The sequence below is a fragment of the Grammomys surdaster genome, unplaced genomic scaffold, assembly GCF_004785775.1.
Source record: "Grammomys surdaster isolate TR1022 unplaced genomic scaffold, NIH_TR_1.0 66, whole genome shotgun sequence".
NCBI lineage: Eukaryota > Metazoa > Chordata > Mammalia > Rodentia > Muridae > Grammomys > Grammomys surdaster.
In genome coordinates, this window is record NW_021604568.1 from 1768591 (window position 1) to 1788873 (window position 20283).

General features: G+C 44.9%; 1 protein-coding gene across 3 annotated transcripts in view; it reads right to left on the reverse strand.

Annotated features, from left to right (window-relative positions):
- Positions 1–126: 126 nt before the first annotated feature.
- Mms19 (MMS19 homolog, cytosolic iron-sulfur assembly component) overlaps positions 127–20283 on the reverse strand; it is a 34859-nt gene continuing 14702 nt past the window's right edge. The window contains exons 4-31 of one of the 3 annotated variants that reach the window (XM_028776331.1): positions 19857–19942; positions 19383–19457; positions 18915–18984; positions 18452–18580; positions 18302–18363; positions 13492–13578; positions 12777–12851; positions 12138–12215; positions 11236–11374; positions 10832–10986; positions 10527–10605; positions 10160–10285; positions 9888–9969; positions 9369–9469; positions 9119–9268; positions 7891–8049; positions 6286–6385; positions 5481–5583; positions 5270–5338; positions 4956–5082; positions 3999–4099; positions 3543–3599; positions 2714–2900; positions 1530–1612; positions 1256–1420; positions 1126–1185; positions 583–683; positions 127–505 (exon numbers count right to left, since the gene is read on the reverse strand). In XM_028776331.1, coding sequence (XP_028632164.1) covers positions 478–505; positions 583–683; positions 1126–1185; positions 1256–1420; positions 1530–1612; positions 2714–2900; positions 3543–3599; positions 3999–4099; positions 4956–5082; positions 5270–5338; positions 5481–5583; positions 6286–6385; positions 7891–8049; positions 9119–9268; positions 9369–9469; positions 9888–9969; positions 10160–10285; positions 10527–10605; positions 10832–10986; positions 11236–11374; positions 12138–12215; positions 12777–12851; positions 13492–13578; positions 18302–18363; positions 18452–18580; positions 18915–18984; positions 19383–19457; positions 19857–19942 — 2834 coding nt within the window. In that variant the 3' untranslated portion in view covers positions 127–477. Of the gene's footprint in view, positions 506–582; positions 684–1125; positions 1186–1255; positions 1421–1529; positions 1613–2713; positions 2901–3542; positions 3600–3998; positions 4100–4955; positions 5083–5269; positions 5339–5480; positions 5584–6285; positions 6386–7890; positions 8050–9118; positions 9269–9368; positions 9470–9887; positions 9970–10159; positions 10286–10526; positions 10606–10831; positions 11010–11235; positions 11375–12137; positions 12216–12776; positions 12852–13491; positions 13579–18301; positions 18364–18451; positions 18581–18914; positions 18985–19382; positions 19458–19856; positions 19943–20283 lie in introns of those variants that run through there. The other 2 variants (XM_028776336.1, XM_028776341.1) reach the window with 2 other exon arrangements.

Here is a 20283-nt window from a genome sequence, read left to right on the forward strand (position 1 = left end):
GAAGGTCAGGCTCAAGAAGGCCTGAGTGGGCATTCAAAGTGTGTCTCCTGTGCCTTTATTTTGAAGGGCTGGGAGCTCTCGGTGTGTGTTATTACAGCATCTATATATATAGATACAGGGAATACATGTGAGTCTGCCCATTACAAAAAAGTCTTTATTCTCTGGCAGGTGCACTCATGTAATACCATCCCTAGTTCTGGAGGTCACACCCAACTGCATTGAACCTTCAGCAGCACAGCTTCCTATTTCTGACAGCCCCAAGATCCCAGGTCTTTTCCTCAAATACAAGTCTTAGTCTCTTCAACAATCCGTTAGAAATCGTGGCTCTTGAAGAGTTTGGAACAGCCATGCAGGAGAGGCCCAGCATTTGTACTGCATCCATGGAAAGGCAAGCCAGTGGTCTTGTCTTGTGGGATGGCTCAATAGTTAGCACTTGCAGGTTAGGTTGTCACGAGGGTTTAGGCCAGGACCAAGAGCTCAGCTCCCAGGGCTCCCCAGTAGGAACCTGTAGACACGAAGAATGTTACAACACTATTCTGAGGTTCTCCTTGGTCCTACCATTCCCTTCAGCCAACAGCTTACCATTCTCCCCTCGCTGACACTGCTTCCTTGCGCACAAGTCTCTTCTTGTCATCCAGAGGCTTGGCTAAGGCTCGGATCACCTGAGATTTGTATGGCAGTAGCTGTAAAGTCAGAGACATCATCTTACTCTTGCTGAGCAACAGGAAATGATGCTCCCCACACCGTGCAGCTCACATTCTGATGGAAGTGAAATGTGCCCTATTTTAAAGAATTATTTTATACACATGCCTGGTGTCATGAGGCCAGATAAGGGCATTGGAGATCCCCTAGTTTGGACATTAAAGTTGATTGTATACTGCCATGTGGGTCCTAGACATCAAACCTGGGTCTTCAGTGCTCCTAAGCAGGGAGCCATTTCTCCAGCCCCGGTTTTCTTCTATGTGTACCATGTATGTAGTTCCTGTCTTACCACACTCAGTGGCTAATCTCACATGAAAACAAAAAAGTATTAAACCCAGTATGCCAGTGTCCATGAGTCAGGCCAGATTGGAGAACAGGGATTACCCTGTCTCAAACAAGCACTCTGACTCTTCAAAGACTTACCACAGAAGTGGGCAGGCGAGTGAGAGCGTGCATACACTGCAGAGCAGCAATCCGGACAGCCTGGAACACAAATAAGGTCAGGGGAGACAAAAAGAGAAAGGCACTGAAGGGTGTGCTGGGCCCAACGCACCATTGAATGACTGGAGCTGAGGTTCAGGAATTTCGTAACCAGAGTATCAACATGAAGACTCATGATTTGGGGTGCTTCCAGTAGTAGGGGTTGGAGACAGCTCAGAGTAGAAAGCTGGACCACAGAGTCAGGGCAGGACAGTGCCTCCAGCAGCAAGGAAAGGAGCTAAGAAGCAATGGAAAACAGGATGTACATTATGGTCTTGGATCTCACTCTACCAGATGTAGCCATGGGAACAGCCCCCTTCCTTGCTGAGGGTACCTGCAGGACTTACTGTGGGCAGCTCTGGTAAAAGCACAGGCTTGGGCAGCCTGTTGAGTACATGAGACAGACCCTTTAGATAGTTTGGCTTCACATCTGGGGATAAAAAGAAAAATGATGTGTAGGAGAAAAACGGGTTAGACATTCAGTTTGAGAATTCAATCTCTAACTCACATGAGTAGGTATATCAGCTTATAAGGAGGAGGCTGAGGCGAGGGGATTCAAAGTCAGTCTGAGCTACAGTGTGAGACTTGCCTAAAAAGAAGGGTTGAGACTAGGGAAGATAGGTCAAGTGGGAATGTACTTTCTGTGCAACACGAGGACCCAAGTTTTAGTCTCACTGAACCACATAAATAGGTAAGTGCTGCAGTGCACCCAAGTGGATACAGAGCTGGCTAGCTGATCCTGACAAAGCAGCAAGCTTGAGGTTCACTGGGAAATCCTGTCTCAGAAATGAAGTTGAAGGGCTGGCGAGATAGCTCCTTAGGTAAGGGCCCTGGCCTCTATGATCTAAGCTCAATCCCTGGAACCCATTTGGTACAACTAACTTTGTTAGCTGTCCTTTGACCTTCAGATGCACATCTTCATACACACACACACACACACACACTGTGGAGAACAATGTAAGAACATGCAGTCAGGCCATCGAGATGGATCAGCAGGTCAATGGGTAAAGACACCTGCTATTAAGCTTCAATCATTGGAAGCTACATGGTGGAAGGAGAGGCCTTCACAGACATACTGTGGCATGCAATTAATAAAAAATGTAATAGGGCTGGAGAGATGGCTCAGTGGTTAAAAGCATTGACTGCTTTTCCAGAGGTCCTGAGTTCAATTCCCAGCAACCACATAGTGGCTTATAACCATCTGTAATGGGATCTGATGCCTTCTGGTTTGTTTGAAGACAGCTATAGTGTACTCATATAAAATCAATCTAAAAAGTTAACTAAAAAGGTATTGGATGTTGACTTCTGGCTCCCACACAAACATGTATACACACACACACACACACACACACACACACACACACACACACACACAGAGTTTAAGAAGCCTCTTGAGCTCATAATAGCTCAGATGTACTCATCAGGGAAAAGTGGGATGGAAGTATATCTCTGTAGGTCTGGGTCCTAAATTACTGTGGGGCTTATGGCCAAGAGCAGAGGTCCACGTATTTGGGGATCAGCTTTCAGACACCTTGGGGAGCGGCATGGAAACCCTGGACCAAAGCAGGCACATTGTCAGTGAAGAACCGCTGGCGGAACATGATCCGAACATCAGCATGGCCGGCACGAGTCAACACATCAGTGCAGTCAGACATGAGTAGAGAGAAGCCATCAGCTGCTGCACAGCCTAGCTCTGGATCACTGAGAAGGCCCATGAGCTAGTGAAAAAACAAACAAACAAACCAGCCTTTTAAGTGTGATAGAAAGAAAATCTCAAACACCAAAGAGAATGAAAGCCTTGTAAGAATAAGAGACCAGGGGCTGGAGAGGTGGATCAGTGGTTGATAGCACTTGCTGTTCATCCAGAGAACCTGGGTTAGGTTCCCAGAACCCATATGGTGGCTTACAACCATCCGTAACTCTAATTCCAGGGGATCTGGCAATGTCATCTGCCCTTCTTGGGCAGCAGGGATGCATATGGCATGTTCTGTATACAATAGCCACACACTCAAGACATGTATGTATGTATGTATGTATGTATGTATGTATGTATGTGTGTGTGTATGCATGTATGTATGTATGTATGTATGTATGTAGTGTATATATACACACACACACACACATACATGCATATACACATTTATTCATATAAGATAGGGCTTCTCTATGTAGCTCTGGCAATCCTGGAACTCTTGAGGTAGACCAGGCTGGCCTCAAACTCAGAGATCTGCCTATCTCTGCCCGAGTACTAGGACTGAAAAGCATGAGCCACCATGCCCAGCAAAACTTAACTCTTTATGAGGTAAACAGGATCCAAGGTGAGTTCTGTTTTAGATTCGAGTTCTGCGTTAGAAACTTACCCGGGTGGTCAGGCAGGCACTGAGAGGATGGTATCTGAGGACTAGAGCCTTGGTTACCTGTAATCACGAAAAAGAGCCTGACATTCAAACTCCAGAACCCAGAGGCACTCCTGCTACGTGTGGCTCAGGGGCTTTGGAGGCTTGAATGAGATGTCTATCCCTGTAAGTCTGGTATTTGAGTATTTAGGAGGTCTGGCCTTGCTGGAAGGAAGAATGTCACTGGGGGTAGGGTTTGATGTTTTAAAAGATTTTAAGTCATTCCCAGTCTTTCTCTCTGCCTCCTGATTTTGGATCAAGAAGTGAGCCCTCAGCTGTTCCTGCTGTCATGCCTTTGCTCTGCCATCATGGACTCTGACCCTGAGTCCAGTTTAAACCCAATTAGATGCTTTCTTTTATAACCTATCTTAGTCATGGTATTTTAACCCAGCAATAGTAACTACTATGTTACCTCCTTACCCAGAGTAGCAGTGTAAATGCCTGATTACGGGAGGATTCCGAGGCCAGGCCCGCCTCCACTGTGTCCACAGCAAGCTGGAGGAACTCATCCAACTGCTGCCCTAAAAGGAAGGAGGACATGATGGTGCAATGGCAATGCAGGTTTTTATTTAAGGACAAAGGATGCAAATTAATCCAGTGCAGAGCACCTAAGAAGCCATTAGAAAAGGACAACCAAAATGACAGAATGCCAGCAGGACAGCCTGGCAGAGGTGCAGTACTCAATATAGGGTGCTGGCACCTGAGAGAGCTGTCTGCTCCAGTAAAGACTTACTCCGTGGAGGCTGGAGCAATGGCTTAGCTCTTGACAGCACTAAGTGCTCTTGCAGAAGACTGTGGTTTGGCTCTAGAACCCATATGGCAGTTCACAACCATATGCAGCTCCTGTTCCAGGGGATCCAATGCCCTCCTCTGGCTCCCAAGGACACCAGGTACCCATGTGGTGCATATATGTATATAACAGGTAAGTTCTCATATACAAAAGATAAGCATCTTTTAAAAATATTTCTATTATCTTTAAGTATATGTATGCAAGTGTCTATGTGGCTATGTACATTTGAATGCAGGTGCTCCTGAAGTCCAGAGAACTTGCAGTTTTGAGCTTTCAGATGTGGCTACTGGGAACTACTTTATGAGCATAGTACATACACCTAACCCCTAAGCCATCTCTCCAGCACCCCCCCTCCAACTTCTCGATAGCACCACGATGGAACGAGATAGCAGACATGAGTTGAACCTCCTCTTTCTACTCTCTTCTTGGACCCTGAAATGTTCTGCTAAACTGTAGTCTCTGAAAAGACGGAGGATAGTAGGTGAAGATTAGTAATTATGAGCTCCTTTAAGGAGAACAAGGACTAAATTTGTAGATTTCATCACTAGTTGGCCAGAGGAGGCTCGTGACCCCACCCAGCCCAGTACCTGGAGGCTGCTTGTTGAGGAGCCCTGCGAAGCACTTGGTGGCGGCAGTGGAGGAGAAGGGACAGCTGTGGCCACAGCTCTGCTCCAAAAGCTCCTGCATGAGTCGGTTCAGCTGAGGGATTTCCACCTACAGAAAACCTGGCCATGTAATGGACCCAGAAGACACTTGAACTCTAAGAAAGACTCAATAGGAAGCAACATCAGAGTTCACTATGGAAAAGAACTTCTTTAAGTGGGGGAGCAAAAGACAGCTTAGCCTGTGAGCTAAGCCCAGAGGTCATCTTTGTTCAAGAGTCTCAACTGTGCTCACTTACATTTCGTGGCAGGGAGCAGACGAAAGCTGTAAGTAGTGCAACCAGCCGCCTCTGCCCAGAAGAGCCATCCTATGAGGGAAGAGGAACTCCTTTGAGCCTGCCCACCAGTAGAAGGCATGTATGTCCATGTGACTACTACAGAATAGTCCTAAAAATGAAGTCTAAAGGATGTAAACTCTAGGCTCACCCATCAGAGATACTAGACTATTACCTGGAATGGCTGGAACTGGCCTGGGAAGCTGTTTTCAGGTAGAAAGGAGGTGTTGCCATCTAAGAAGAGTGGCACGATGCAGGTGACGCTTTGGGCAGCTAGTCTGGAGACAGAAGAGTACCAGGCATCATTAAGGAGTTGGGTATGTGCACATTTGTGTGCAGGTGCCATGACTGTTACATACATACATACATACATACATACATACATACATACATACATAGTTAATTTGGTACAAAAATAATTTCTATTCTAGACCCTGATGGTATAGAAATGAACCAGACTGATCAAAGCCTATCAAGACTCTTGGCCTACAATCTTGTTAGGAGTTCAATGTATACTTTTAAAACAGTTCACTGGTGAGCTCAGTGAACTTTTAAAATAGTTCACTGAAAAGATGGCTCAGTGGTTAAGAGCACTTGTTTTTGCAGAGGACCTGAGTTTGGTGCCCAGAACACAAAGGGAGGCTAAGTTCTAGAGGATCTGACATCTTTGTCTGCTTGAGGCACTGCATGCATATGGTACACACATTTACATGCAGGTAAAACACCAATACACATGAAAGAAAAATAAATAAACCTTAAAAACCCCGAACAACATAAAGCACTAACAAAATCCATTACCCCAAGGCTCACCTAATAGCCTGTGGTGATTTTAAAAGATCCTTTCTTTGTGTCACCCTCAAACTTATAAAACAAGTGCCTTGACACTTCCATACAGGTTCAATGGACAACTGGGAAAGTGGCTTGTGCCCAAGAATGTTCTGCCCCTCCTGGGGCTTCAGGCCACTCATGGTTCTACTCACTCAGGGCTCAGATGGGTAGTGGCAGTGCCAATGACAGATGCCAATGCAGCCAAGACCTCATCCTCCAACAGTACTTTTCTCAGAACTGAAGATTCCTTCTCTACAAAGAAGAAGACCCACATGTATACCCACAGAACCAGAAGGCCACTTTGACCAGGCAGTGGTGGAACACACCTTTAGTCTCAGCAGTTAGAAGGCAGAGGCAGGCAGATCTTCGAGTTCAAGGCCAGCATAGACTACAGAACAAGTTCCAGGACAGCCAGGACTACATAGAAAAACCCTTTCTCAAGAAAAAGTACCTGAAATTTGGGTCAAGGTTGCTTGAAGTATCAGCTTTACAAGGCTGAAGCAGGAAGATTATGGGCTTGAAGTCAAGTCTGGGCTAAATAGACTAGTAAGGAAAAAAGAATTCAAAGTAGCTCTTGTCCTCTTAACAGGCGAACTCCAGAGCATTTTTAAATGTGTGTATGTGTGTATGTGTGTGTAGGGGAGGGCTTATGCATCGTATTGCAAGTGTCCTCATAGTCCAGAAGAGGGTATGAGATCCCCTGGAGCTACAGTGACAGATGGTGATGAGCCATCCACATGTTGGGAACTGAGTACAGGCTCCCTGGAAAAGCAGCCGGCACTTTTAACTACTGAGCTACTCTCCAGCCACTAATATTTCAGGCTATTTTTTTGCTTCCTTTGGAGACTAGTAACTAGTACGGAACTTGCTGCATAGACCAAGCTGGCTTCAAACTCATAAGAGATCTGCCTAATTTCGCCTATCGAGTGCTGCTGGGATTAAAGACATATGCACTACCATGCATTTTTTTTTTTAAATAGTATCTTGTGTAGCGTGGGCTATACCTGAACTGATCCACCAGGATTATAGGAGCAACACACTGGTGAAAACCAGTAAGTTTAATGTGCCCAGCATAAATGCTATGGGCTTAAAACCTCAAAGGAAGGCAACAGCTACACTGACCTGACCAGGAACACTGTACTGTACTTAGTGTAGTCAGCAGTGGAAAGAAAACAAGGCTGGCTAATATGGACAGTCTTGGCATTGTAAGTAGAAATGTTGGCCTTCCAAAACTTTTTAAGACACAGGCTTATTTTATGGAGCCTTATTTATAAGTAGCTATCATGCAATGAACATCACTGTCACATTATCATTAATCTTCATCAATAACCTGTGATCACACAACATATGTCATCCCCCCCATACATACACTCGTGCGCACACGCACGCACGCGCACGCACACACACACACACACACACACACACACACACACACACGCTGCTTAATTCTGCATGTTGTAGTGAGGAAGGAACATTCAGATAAGGTATCTTGTAAAGTTAGCAAGCTGAAGACGAAACCCATCTAGACTTACTAGACTCCAAAGCTCAATCCTAATAAATTAATTATATAGCAATTACAATGTGCATCCCTTTGACTGATGCTATTACCACTAAATTCTGGTTACTGTCACTGGTCATTACAGTAGAATTTGTGCTTGGCAGTACAACACACAGTGCCAGCAATACCCAGGAGGTGTAGTGCTGTCCAACACTAGTAGAAAGCCAACCTGCAAGAGGATGGAAGCAGAGAGAATCACCTGGCATTGAAGCCTGCACAGCCAATGCAAACAGGCAGGGTACAGCTGTCTTGTGGAAATACCAGTAGCTCTCAGGGTCCTGCTGGCATTTTTCTGCCACCTGCTGGAGACTCTGACAGACAGCAACAACTTCATTGGACTCTGTCACTATATTATTCCCTGTGGAGGACAAAGTCAGGATTCTCTTTAGGGTTTTCTCTAAAGCACTTCCAGGTATTTTCTTTCTTCTTCTTCTTTTTTTTTTTTTTTTACATAATAAAAAAAATGTCTATGGGTGTTTTGCCACCATGTGGATGTCTGTGTACCATGTGCATGCTTAGTGCCAACAGAAGCCAGAAGAGGGGCATCAGGGGCCCGTGACTGTAGTGACAGACATTTGTGAGTTGCCATTGGGTTCTGGGAATTGAACCAGGGTTCTCTGGGAGGGTTTTATGTAGCCAAGATGACCACGCATTTCTGATCTTCCTGCCTCCCCACATTGGAGTGCTGGTGTACAGGCAGGTAAGACCTCATCTATCTGATGCAGTGCTGGGATGTGGCCCAGTGTTTCATGCATTCTAGATAGTGCTCTACCAACTAAGCTACATGCTCAGCTCATGGTGCAACTATTATACATACGGATATAACAGGATCTCTAAAATAGACCTGCTGGGTCAGAGAATGTATACGTGTATAATTTGAGAGGAAGAACAGCTCATTCATTTTTTTGAAGATAATGAGACTGACTGGGTTGGATTGAGATCCAAGTATCAGACTTCTTTCTTTAATTTTTTTTTTTTGAAGTTTACTATGTCCACAGGAAAGAAAAATATTTCATGTTTCAAATATTGGTTATCAGAGCCTGGAAAGGAAGTGAAAGGGAGAACAGGGAGAGGATAGATACTGGATGCCACACGGGATTAGAAGAGTAACTTTTGTGGGTGTTCATGGCCTCTGAATCAGCTACAAGGGCAAGCCAGAAGCCCTGAGGATCCTCCCAAGAGATACAGCGTTCAATAGGGTAACTAAGGATGACAAGTGTTCCTTTCTTATGGTGCACTTGTATGAAATGTCATACTGTACAACCATAAATGTACATTCGCTTATTGTATATATTAATATTACTATATATACAATCACTAGATATCAGTTTTTAAAAAGCTTACCATGTCACTACAATTATAACTTACAGGCCCTAATCCAGGGTTTCACTTAGCCCTGCCCCTTGATGAGTATTACAGGTAGTTACCTTTGTTTGCCTGACAGAGATGCTGCAGTAGCAGAGGCAGTGTCTCCTTGACAATGCTGGGATGTGTTGAAACAGCCGACAAAGCTTGCAGACAGCGGAAATGCCGGGAACACTTGGTGGGACCATCCGCTCTAGCCACATCTGACTCTCCTGAAAGCAATTGGTGATATGTTTTCCCTGTGTGATGGTGTGAAGGCCCTCCTCAGAAAGCCCTGCTCCCAAGGGTTGGGCCACAGATTAACACATATACCTTTACACAGCTCCTCAGCAAGCTTGGGCAGCAAGTGGCTGCTGAAGGCTCCAGGATACAGAGTGGCCAGGGTTCCTGATGCCTCCAGTGCTGCCACCCTACTGGGGACAAAGAAGAGAATTAGCTGAGCCTTGCCCATCATTCTCTTCCCAAGGCCTGAGAGCAGGAAGATCCAGGAGAATGGGCTCTCATGGCTACCTTGCTGAAGAGCAAGACTCAAGTACTACAACACTTAGTTGGACAGGACTTCTTTTTTTGTTTTTGAATTTTTTTTTTCTTTTTGAGATACTGTTTCTATGTGTAGCACTAGTTGTCCTAGAACTCACTATGTAGACTAGGTTGAGATCAAACTCACAGAGATCTGCCTTCCTCTGTCCTCTGAGTGCTAGGATTAAAGGCATCCATCTTTTCAACCACTCAGCAGCCATAACCACAGCACAGAACTCTGGTCCTTGCTGCCTGCTGATACAGAGGTGGGGAACAACTACCCAGGATAACTCAACTGTTTTAGATTCTCACCAGCTATGAGAATCTTCCTCCAGGAAGCTCAGTCGGTACAGTTGACCTACTGCCAACTCCAAGTCCTCAGCAGACAGGAGATCTGCAGTTAGAAAGAACACAACTTTATCTGTGCTTCCTTGTAGCTCCCCGTCTCCCCCCAACCAAAAATCCTATGAGAAATTACACTGCCTAGTGCTGCAGTGATGACAGGGAATCACTGCTCTTCACTCAAGACAGAGAATGCAAGGAGGGATCAATCCCCTCCTTATCTTTTCTCCTTTGACATGTACCTGGCTGGGCACCCAAGATTGTGAGCGTCCGGATGCCAACAAGCTGAAGCTGGGTGCTGGGGTCTGTTAGAGCCATGAAAACCAATGAGCACAGCTGGTCTTTGAAGCTACTCAGAGGCCTTCCATCTAGGAGAGATAAAGACCAGGTCAGACGTGCTCACACCCATCCCGGACTGCAATGCTGCAGACAACTTTGGGCAGATTTTAAGAGCTCAAACTACTGAGATTCCAGGACAAGCATTGGAAAATGGCAGTCTACAGAACATGTCCACTCTACAGGACTATTCTGTAGCATTTCGTCCTGCTGTACTTTTGGACTCCAAGGCTCAATAACTGGCCAGGACACCTCAACTCAAAGTGACCTCACCTCTATCTTCATAGCTCCATTTCTGCTGTAGCTTTAAGAATCCCAGGATCATTTCAAGGATTGTCCGCCGCTGGTTGCTCTGTGATATTTCAAAGAATACTGGAGTCAGAGAATACTTTAAAGGATTTCAGCTCTGCTATTCTAACAATTAACCTTTTACTTAAGACAGAGACTATGTGAAAGTAAACAAGAGAACAAGCTATAGCTAACAGGAGAAAACCCCAGCTCTATCTGAGACCAAACTAGAGCCTCAATCTCTCTAAGAAAGGGACCACAGACACCCAAGTCCCATCTGTCTCCCTTACCTGGCTGTGCTTGTGGAACTGTTCCAGCAGCAAGGGAAGCACGTTGCTGGTGATGTGCTCACAGGCCCGGGCAGATGCACCTGCAGCTGCCTGCAACAGCTTAGCACTAGGCCATACAAGTTTCATGTCTGGTTCACATAGATGGTGCCTGCAGTCTAGAGAGGCAGCAATCACAGACCTGGGGAGTAGGCCAAATATTGCCTGTTTCCCCTTTATCCATAGAGGTTGAAGACTGACACCTGGAATTGTTTGCTAGCAGTTACCATCTAACTGCCCTCAATACAAGTAGGGCTGCAGTCTCCAAATTACTGGGCATGTGGGAGCCACCCATAAAGGGCCACTGGCCCAAAGGAATGCTAGTTCTAAGGTGCTCACTCCCTTTGCCGGCTCCATGGTCCCATTACCTTGTAGAATGTTGCTGAGGAAGGAGTCAAGGAGGTCCTCAGCATCAGCTCTCAGCACAGAGCAAGACAGACACGCAGTCAGGGAATGGAGAGCTGCCAGGCCCTCTGCCTCTACTCGCTCACTTGCCGTCTGGAAAACCTGTCAGGGAGGGATCCCATGGCTACTGAGGTAAGCTTGTACCAGTAAGTGCCCACCCATCCATTGCCTTTTTTCTTGAGGCGCAGAAGAATATGTGTTTGAAAATGTCTGGAGCTGGGCAGTGGTGGCGCATGCCTTTAATCCCAGCACTTGGGAGGCAGAGGCAGGTGGATTTCTGAGTTTGAGGCCAGCCTGGTCTACAGAGTGAGTTCCAGGATAGCCAGGGCTATACAGAGAAACCCTGTCTCGAAAAACCAAAAAAAAAAAGAAAATAAAAAGAAAATGTTTGGGGCACAGCTATGAAAATTAAAAACCCAAACTACTATCTTCTTTGTTGGTTATATGTTCAACAAGCCTTTTACCCCACTAGGAATGACATACTGCAAGAAACAGTTACCAACCCAGAACACAGTTACTGTGACCCATATTTTAAGTCTCTTTCTCTACCTTTACATTCAGATAGTGCCAGTCTTATGCTCCTTGCCATGACAAGAAGCAGGCATTGTACAAAGGTGGTCATGTATTGCCACCAAGCAGGAAGCCCTTATAAGAGAACTGCCCCACTTTTGACATTCAACTGGAAGTCTATCTATCCCCTTGCTTGTTCACTGAAAAAAAAAAAAAAAAAACAACGAAAAACAAAAAACAAAAACACAGCATCTTAACTCTAGGAGACAGTAAAAGGAGAGGGAAGGTCCACTACTTCTCCTCATGCCTGATACCTGTCAGTTAACACCAATGAACTCAACTAGCCAACACTCACCTCTCTGCGGATGGAAGCCCAAAGGCTGGGGAGGAAGTCCTTTAGCTCCTTCTGTCCATACACAGCACAGCAAGCATTCTGCCAAGAGAACCACAGCCATGAGCTAGCTCACACTCAAAATGCTCTAGGATTCATGGGCACCTAAACATGGTGGATTCTCAGCAGAAAAACCTTCAAGGTGTCCTAACAGTTCTACTAAGGACACAGAAAAGAGCTCACCCTAACTCTTATTGAGAGTACAAGGCTGATGACAAAGCCCAGTGAAAGAGTGCTTGCTTACCTAGGATACATGAAGCTCTAGGTTCAATTACCAGCACTCATCCTCCACTAAGACAAAGTCTGCATTAGCAACACACAATTAATCTTATTAATTGGGACATGGAAGTAAAAAGATCAGGAATTCAAGGCCAGACTGAGGTAAGAGACCGTTTCTCAAAAATCCAAAAAGGAAAAAGAACACGGACCAGTTCTTAGTGACACAGAATAAGACAATATGAAAGCAATACCAGCTCAGATGAATGATGTAAGCCTAAGACCTGGCCCATGAGGCACATGACTGACCTCCGGCTGTCCACAATTGTACTTCAGTATCACTAACCTGTGTAAAGATAGCTAGATCCTGCAAGGAGACACACTCACCAGAGTTTGCAGAGAATCCAGCTTGGCACTTAAAATCTCAGAATCCACTTTCTCAATTAGCAGAGGCAGTAAGAACTGTGGCAAAGAAGGAAAAAGCATAATCCCGAGAGAGTATTTTAGCCGATGTCCACACATTTCATCAGTCCTGAAACAGGTGCTACACCAAGGAGTAAGGTTCAGGTCACGAGTTACAACTGTAAGCCAACTTCCCTGCCACACTGTGGTACTTGAGGAACAGGCACATTAGCAAAGCTGATGAATGTTAAATACGCTGTCTACAGAAGAGATTAGATTTTAGTGGACGATGAAGTTTTTGAGGTTGAACGTCTGAAAGTATTTGACATACAAGACACATACAGGATATCAACCCTAAGATATATAATAGAGCATTTTTTCTCCTTATGCATTTACTTTTTAAAAAACTTGTTTTTATTATTTTGTTTTATATGTTTTCTTTTACGTTTGCTTGCATGCATGTCTGTGTACCACATGCATGTCTGTATACCACATGCAGGCCAGAAAGGTGCATTGTATTATCCGGAACTAGAGTGACAGGTGACTGTGAGCCACCATGAGGGCACTGAGGGTCAAACTTAGGTTCTTTGTTAGAGCAGCCAGTGCTCTTAACTGCTGAGCCGTGTCCAGACTCCCATACTGCTCTTTCTTTAGAGCGTGCTCTGGGCAGAGGCTATTACATTAATTCAGACAGACCCACCTCAGCAAAACGCGGAGTAGAAGCCAGCACAGCACGGAGACTCAGGATGAGATCCTCTCTCTGGATACCATAAGGATCATTAGGTGGCTGAAAATGAAAGGAAGCATGGATTTGTACAATTTTTAGGCCATCCCTGTACATAAGTGTGAACCTGGCAAGCCTGCAGAACAGGCAATCCTTAGACCCAATCCAGCACAATCATACACCATGAGGCCTCAGAAAAAAACTTGCTCACTCTTAACATATTTTTGTCTTTTAGGCATTTATTTTATTTTTGAGTTTCTTGAGACAACCTTTCTAAGTAGCCCTGGCTGTCCTGGAACTCTAGACAACACTGGCCTCAAACTCAGAGAGATCCATCTGCCTCTGCCTCCCAAGTGCTGGGATTAAAGGTGTGTACTGAGTGGTGGCACCCAGCAAGCCACTTAGTTTTTGCAGTGTTAGAATTATAAGGAGCATTCTGTACATGCCAGACAAGCACTGTGCTGCTAAGCTATTTTCCCAACCCCAGACACATTCCCTTCCCTTCCACCTTTATTCGTGTGTCTTGGAACGGTTGCAGTGTAGCCTCCTAAATGATAGCATTACTAATATGAGCTACCACACTATGCCCTGTCACACACTGTCTACTGGATCTACTGTTTTACCACTTAGAGATAAGCCCAATTATCAGCTGCAGTGCTTCTTTTCTGAATATATACAAAGATGACTACTTGTATGGTTTGTAATCTATTTCTCACTTACTACATCAAGAACATCTTTTTTAATAAGAAATGATCTCATGTAGCTCAAGCTAACTTGAACACTGTGTAGCTAATGTTGACCTAGAACTTCTGATTCCCTAGTGTTTCTCTCTCAAGTATCGGTGCTACAGGTGTGTACCATCCAACTTACATTTTATGCTGGAATCAAAGCCAGGACTCTGGGCATGCTAGACAAGCACTCTCCCACCGAGTTATGATGTCAGTTACATTAAGAACGTTTTCAGCCAGGCGTGGGGGCACACAACCCTCCCTTTAAACCCAGGACTCAGGAGGCAGAGACAGGCAGATCTCTGTGAGTTCGAGGCCAGCCTGGTCTACAGAGTGAGTTCCAGGATGGCCAGGACTACACGGAGAAGCCCTGTCTTGTAAAAACTAGAATGAAAATAAAAGAAGAACATTCCCAAACAGTATTATTCTTCCTGAATATTAGTTTTATTATGTAGTTAAGCCAGTTGAAATAATTTCTCTTTCATGGACATTTTTATCTTTTTTCACTTGTATGAAAAGCAGCAACTATGACAGCATAAAAAGCATTGATAATGTCTGTGTCAAACCAGCAGACTGAAAATATCAATCAGATTTTTCCTTTTCTCCTCTGGAAACTGCACCAAAATATAGTAAAGTTTGTTTGGTTTGTTTTGTTTTAAGCAAAAAAGCTAAATGTTGAAGAGAACCAGATAAGAAAGACTTGAAACAAAATTCTAGAAACTGGAAGGCAGACAGTAAGAAGGAAGTGACTCAACACATCTAAGAGGAAAGACCCAAGGCAGACCTGGGGAGAGCCGAGTGACTGTCACCGCCCAGTCCCTGACAGGCTTTGGAACTGGCAGTTCTAAGGGAGGCTGGAACTGGGAAGAGGGGCAGAGAAGCAAACGGAGCTCCTGGAGGGTCTCTCTAGTCTTCCTTCACCAGAGCCGAGCCTTGAAGTTTAGTTTTCGACACTGGGTAAGAAAGGAGTCTACAGTTCTGGTAGAGCAGTAGAGGGCCTCCGTGCTGCACAAGGAGGCCAAGGGTCGACGCTGGGTAAGAAAGGAGTCTACAGCTCTGGTAGAGCAGTAGAGGGCCTCTGTGCTGCACAAGGAGGTCAAAGGGATAAGGCACCAGCACTGACAATCTCGGGTCCATTCTACTATGCAGACCTAAGGTCTTTTTCTAGAAGGTTGGTAAAATGAAGATTATTTTAACAATTTCCCAGACTATCTACCTAAGTCACTAGAAGATGAAGCTCATATATAAGTCCTATCAATGTGTTCAGGGCTTCCCCTTTAAAAAAAAAACAACAAAACTATGAGGGAACAGGAATATGGAGGGGGAGGAGGGAGGGGGGGGGAGGGATATCGACTGATTGATGGGGCCAGTGGAAGCTCACCAGGTAAAGGCCCTTTCTGCATAAGCCTAGAGATCTGAGTCCAATCCTGAGAACCCATGTAAAGTGCAGCGAGCACTGACTCCACAAAGCTGTCCTCTGATATCCACCTGTATCCCATAACACCTATGTACCAGCTATCCTTGCACACAGACTAAGGAGACGGCTCAGTGGGGAGAGAGCTGGCACTGAGGCTGACAACCTGAGTACAATCCCTGGGATCCACATGGTGGAAGGTGAGAACCAAGTCCTCCACATGCACATGTGATGTGTAGCAGTTTCCTCAGAGGTTAAGAAAGCTTTCGTTTTGGAGAAAATTAAGATATAGGATAAATGGGGATGTCAAACAGGGTATTATTTTAAGAAAGAATGTTTACAGGGAGATGAAATACTCCATCCTCCAGACAAGACAGTTAAGACAGGAAACAACCTAAAATATCTTTAAGAAGTCCCTGAAATTGATCAGATGCACTAGACCTCTCCCTCTCCAAGTATATATAGGCAGTAAAATATTGCCAAGACACTCTCAGAGAAACCAGACAGCCTGGAATAAAGACCAGCTGAGCTGACTGAAGAGGCTCAGGCCAGCGGAGGCATCTGAAAAGGCTCTCCAGCCGCCTGAGCTGCAGCAGACCGGGCAGTATGCATCAAGTTTTATTTTGTGAGGTGTCCCTGGTGATGCAGTTGTCTTTGAGTCATTTCTGTTCCTGTAAATAACTCTTCACTTGTATTCCTGTTAGAATCTCAATAAAATTGTTTCACCAATTCAGACTGTGGTGGTGTCCATACTGTGGTCTGTTGACAGTTCCCTCTCTGGAGTGAGCAGACGTTTGTTCATAGCTCCCAGGAACAGTGTTTCAGTGTGAGCCGTCACACAAATGTAAACAAAAGACTTAGGGCTGGAGAGATGGCTCAACGGATTAGGGCACACAGTACTTCAACAAGGAAGCTGAGTTCAGTTCCTAGCACTCATGGTGGGATGCTCAAAAGGACCTATAACTGCAGCTCCAGGGAACTGACACCCTATTCTGGCATCTGCCGGCACCTGCACACAAAACATACACACTCAGACATATACCATAAATTTTTTAAAAAATCCTTAAAAAATTTTAAAGAACATTATTATTTTTGAAAGATATATCTACCCATAAACTAAAAACAGAACACTACAAAACAAAGAGAAGTTAATAATGATAATAATGATGATAATAAACTTAAAGAAAACTTTCCTATCTAAGAGTGACACAGAGTGTGTGTCAGGAGATGTGTGGGAGGCCAGGCCTAGTGGTACAGCTTATAACACTCAGGGACTGAGCCTTGCTACAAGTTCAAGGTCACACACATAGTGAGCCCTTATCTCAAAACAACACCCAGAATAGAACTCACTTGTGCAGCCAGCGCTTCTACCTACTGAGGCATCTAACTAGCCCTATTACCTTACAAACACCCCCCACCCCCTTATCTGTCTGTCTGCCTGTCAATCTATCTAATCTATCTTATCCATCCATCCATCCATCCATCCATCCATCCATCAGCTGAACCAGTCTTTCAACATTTCAAAGTTATAAGCTTCTTCTGAGTTGTAATGATAGTTATTGATTATGAAACAATGTCAGGAGAGAGGTGGTTTAGTAGGATGCCAACTGAAATAAGTCAGCTGGTGAGTGATGTCTAGCACAGACAGCTGTGGCCCTTAAAGTCAGCCAGAGTCAATGTTCTCAAGCATCACTCAGCATGCTGCAGTCAAGGCTTTCATTTCCCTCACGTTCCTAACACCTGCAGTACCCATCCCCACACATCCCATGGAGCAGGAGACCTGGGTAGCTGACCATAGAAAAAAAATGTGACAGCAGAGTGGGAAGAAGGTCCAGAGTCAAGGCAAACACTTCCTGTGCACACTGTTCATTTGCTTTATCACCCTAGATGCCCTCCCTAACTACAAATTCATCTCCTATACTTCCCCCCAAAACCAAGCAACGTCCTCTAATCTGCTAGTTCAGTTCCTGCCAACTGTAGCTTCTGCTAAACCCTTGTCTTCCAGAATGACTATATACCATTCATTTTGATATTCATTTTGATTCATTTTGATATCTATATTGTTACCTCAATGCTGAGCCTTCAAGGGCAGGGACCACAGCTCACAATACTGTACCCCTCAACACTGAGTGCATTGCTAGGTACCCTCACAAGTACTTGCTGAGTTAAATCCCGCCTTTGGTGTTGGATGATTCTCCATTTCCCAGTTTACTAAAATATGAATCCATACGGACTTTAAAATATCTATCAGCTTGGGAAAATAGCTCGGTGAAAAAAGTGACAGGACAGCAGGAGCAACAGACCCCAGTACAATGGTGGCTGTGTGATCCCAATCCTGGGGCAGTGGATGGTGGTGTGCAGACAGTGGCCAAAACCAGGGAGCTCCAAGTTCAGTGGCAGAGCCTGGTGGCAGGAGAGTCTGTCATGAACAAGCGGACAGGTATAAATGAAGACACTCAATGTCCTCCTCTGGCCTCCATACTCAGGCCTCCATATGCCACACTGCACAAAAATGCACACACATGCATACTAAACAAACAAAATGTCAATTCAGGGACTGTCTGTTGTGTTCGTTTGTCTAGAACAATGTCTCCACATAGCTCATACTCTTAAGTATCTGATCCAGAATGAAGGTGCTACTTACAGGAGTAAAATCAATAGGGAAATAACAAGATGTCACTTCGAATAACTCTTCAACAAAAGGTCCTGTGACAACAGAGAAAGGATAAAGTTGACTTAGGTTCATTACCTCTGAGCAGCTTCACCCAGCTAATTCCCTGCTGTGAAAACATACCCAGACTGTAGTCCTTGTAGATGAGGTCATGGACGATGCGGAAAGCCAACAACAGATTCCGGGGATCCTTCTCTCCATCCATCACCTGGATGAAGCCAAATGTGAAGTCAGCTCCTAGGCCCTTCAGCTCTGGGAAGGAGAGAACAAAGTCACTGCTATCCCACGGGACAGAAAGCCTGGTGGCCTCCTGCTGCCTCCTGTTCTCCTTTCCTGCCTAGATCCAAGTATTCAGTGAAGATACATGAAGATACACACAAGTCTGTATGTGCATGTGTGTGCACTTACTCAAGTTCAGAATTAAAAACCTTCCTACACTGGGAAAAGTCTGTACCCCAAGCCTTTATCAATCCTCAGACTGAGGTCTTTCACATATTCCCCAGAGCACAATCCGCCCTTCTAATCTGGGGGCAGGGGGAGAGCAGTCGCTCGATTTTCAGACTCCTCAAATAGTCCCGCCTCTCACCTTCTTCCCGTGAGCGCATGAAGTTAGTGATGATACTGAAGACAGTATGGCGGTCCACCTGTAGCAGGGACTTGAGGGTGGGGAAGAAAGAAAGTAAGTGGAAAAAGAGAACAAAGAATTCTTCAAACACTACAACCATTTCCAGCTTCACAATCTCTAAGCCAGCATAAGATCAAATTAAGAGGACTGACTATAGGGAAAGGGCCTGGCTACTAAACAGCACAACAGTGACATCATAACCTGAACCTGCATCATGTATGTCTTAGGTTCTTCAGCCAAGAAGACTGTTCAGATCTAGTGTCATCATTCCTCCCTTACCCAGTAGAAAGAGATACCGCATACACAAGGTCACCAGACCTTAAAGCATCCAGAACATGGAGGAAAATTTGTTGTCATCTCGTTCTAGTTATATCAAGTATACAAGACAAAGACTAGCAACAAAAGAAATTTGAAACTATTATCACTCACCTGTACATGTACCTCCTGGAAGATGGCTTTAAGCACAGACACAGCCAGACCCGGGGGCAGGGCCACAGACAGGCTCTGCGGGAGGAGGGAATATATGAGAAACCTGTCTCTAAAACACAACTCTACAACGTGTCTGATTGGGTAGTTGGGCATCCCAACATCCCTGCTCATGAGGAATTGTTCAGTGAGAAACTTTCTCTAGCTGAGTTTTTCTCCACAGCTCTTTTTTCTTTCCTCTTTTTTTTTTTTTTTTTTAAAAAAAGTGTAGATTATAGGTGCAGTGTATTACAAGGTAAAGTGGAACTGCCATACAGGGTGACTTCGTCCTCTAGAATAAGAACTGCAGATCTGGCTAACAGTAATTTACTCCTCTATTTGCCTTTGTCCTTCAGCATGTGAAGGTTCATCTCCAAAAGGCCCAGAGAGAACCATCCAAGGGCTCCCACAAACAGTTATGCAGTGAAAAGGACTTACCAGTGCCCTCAGGCCCTGTAGGACAGATGGGATCACAAGATGATGGTCCTTCAGTCGGTTCTCATAGAACAGGATCAGGTGGACCACTGCACAAAACAGATCCAGTGTTAGCTTAGCAAGCTATTTTTATCTACTTCCTAAGGCCATCCCATTTTGACTTTTCCTACAAATGTTCTTCTGAATCAAGAATGGTGTCTTTACTTAGTGAAACAGGAAAGTCTTTTACTACTCATTTTCATATAAACTCACAGCAAAACCCAGCTTTACCCTCAGAATTGCTTTCTTTTTAACTTCATTATTTTCTGTGTACGTGGTGGCTTGAATAAGGATGGCTCCCAAAGGTTCATGTATTTGAATGCTTAGTCATCAGGGAGTGGCACTACTTGATAGGGATAAAGAAGTGTGGCTTGTTGAAGCACGTCACTGA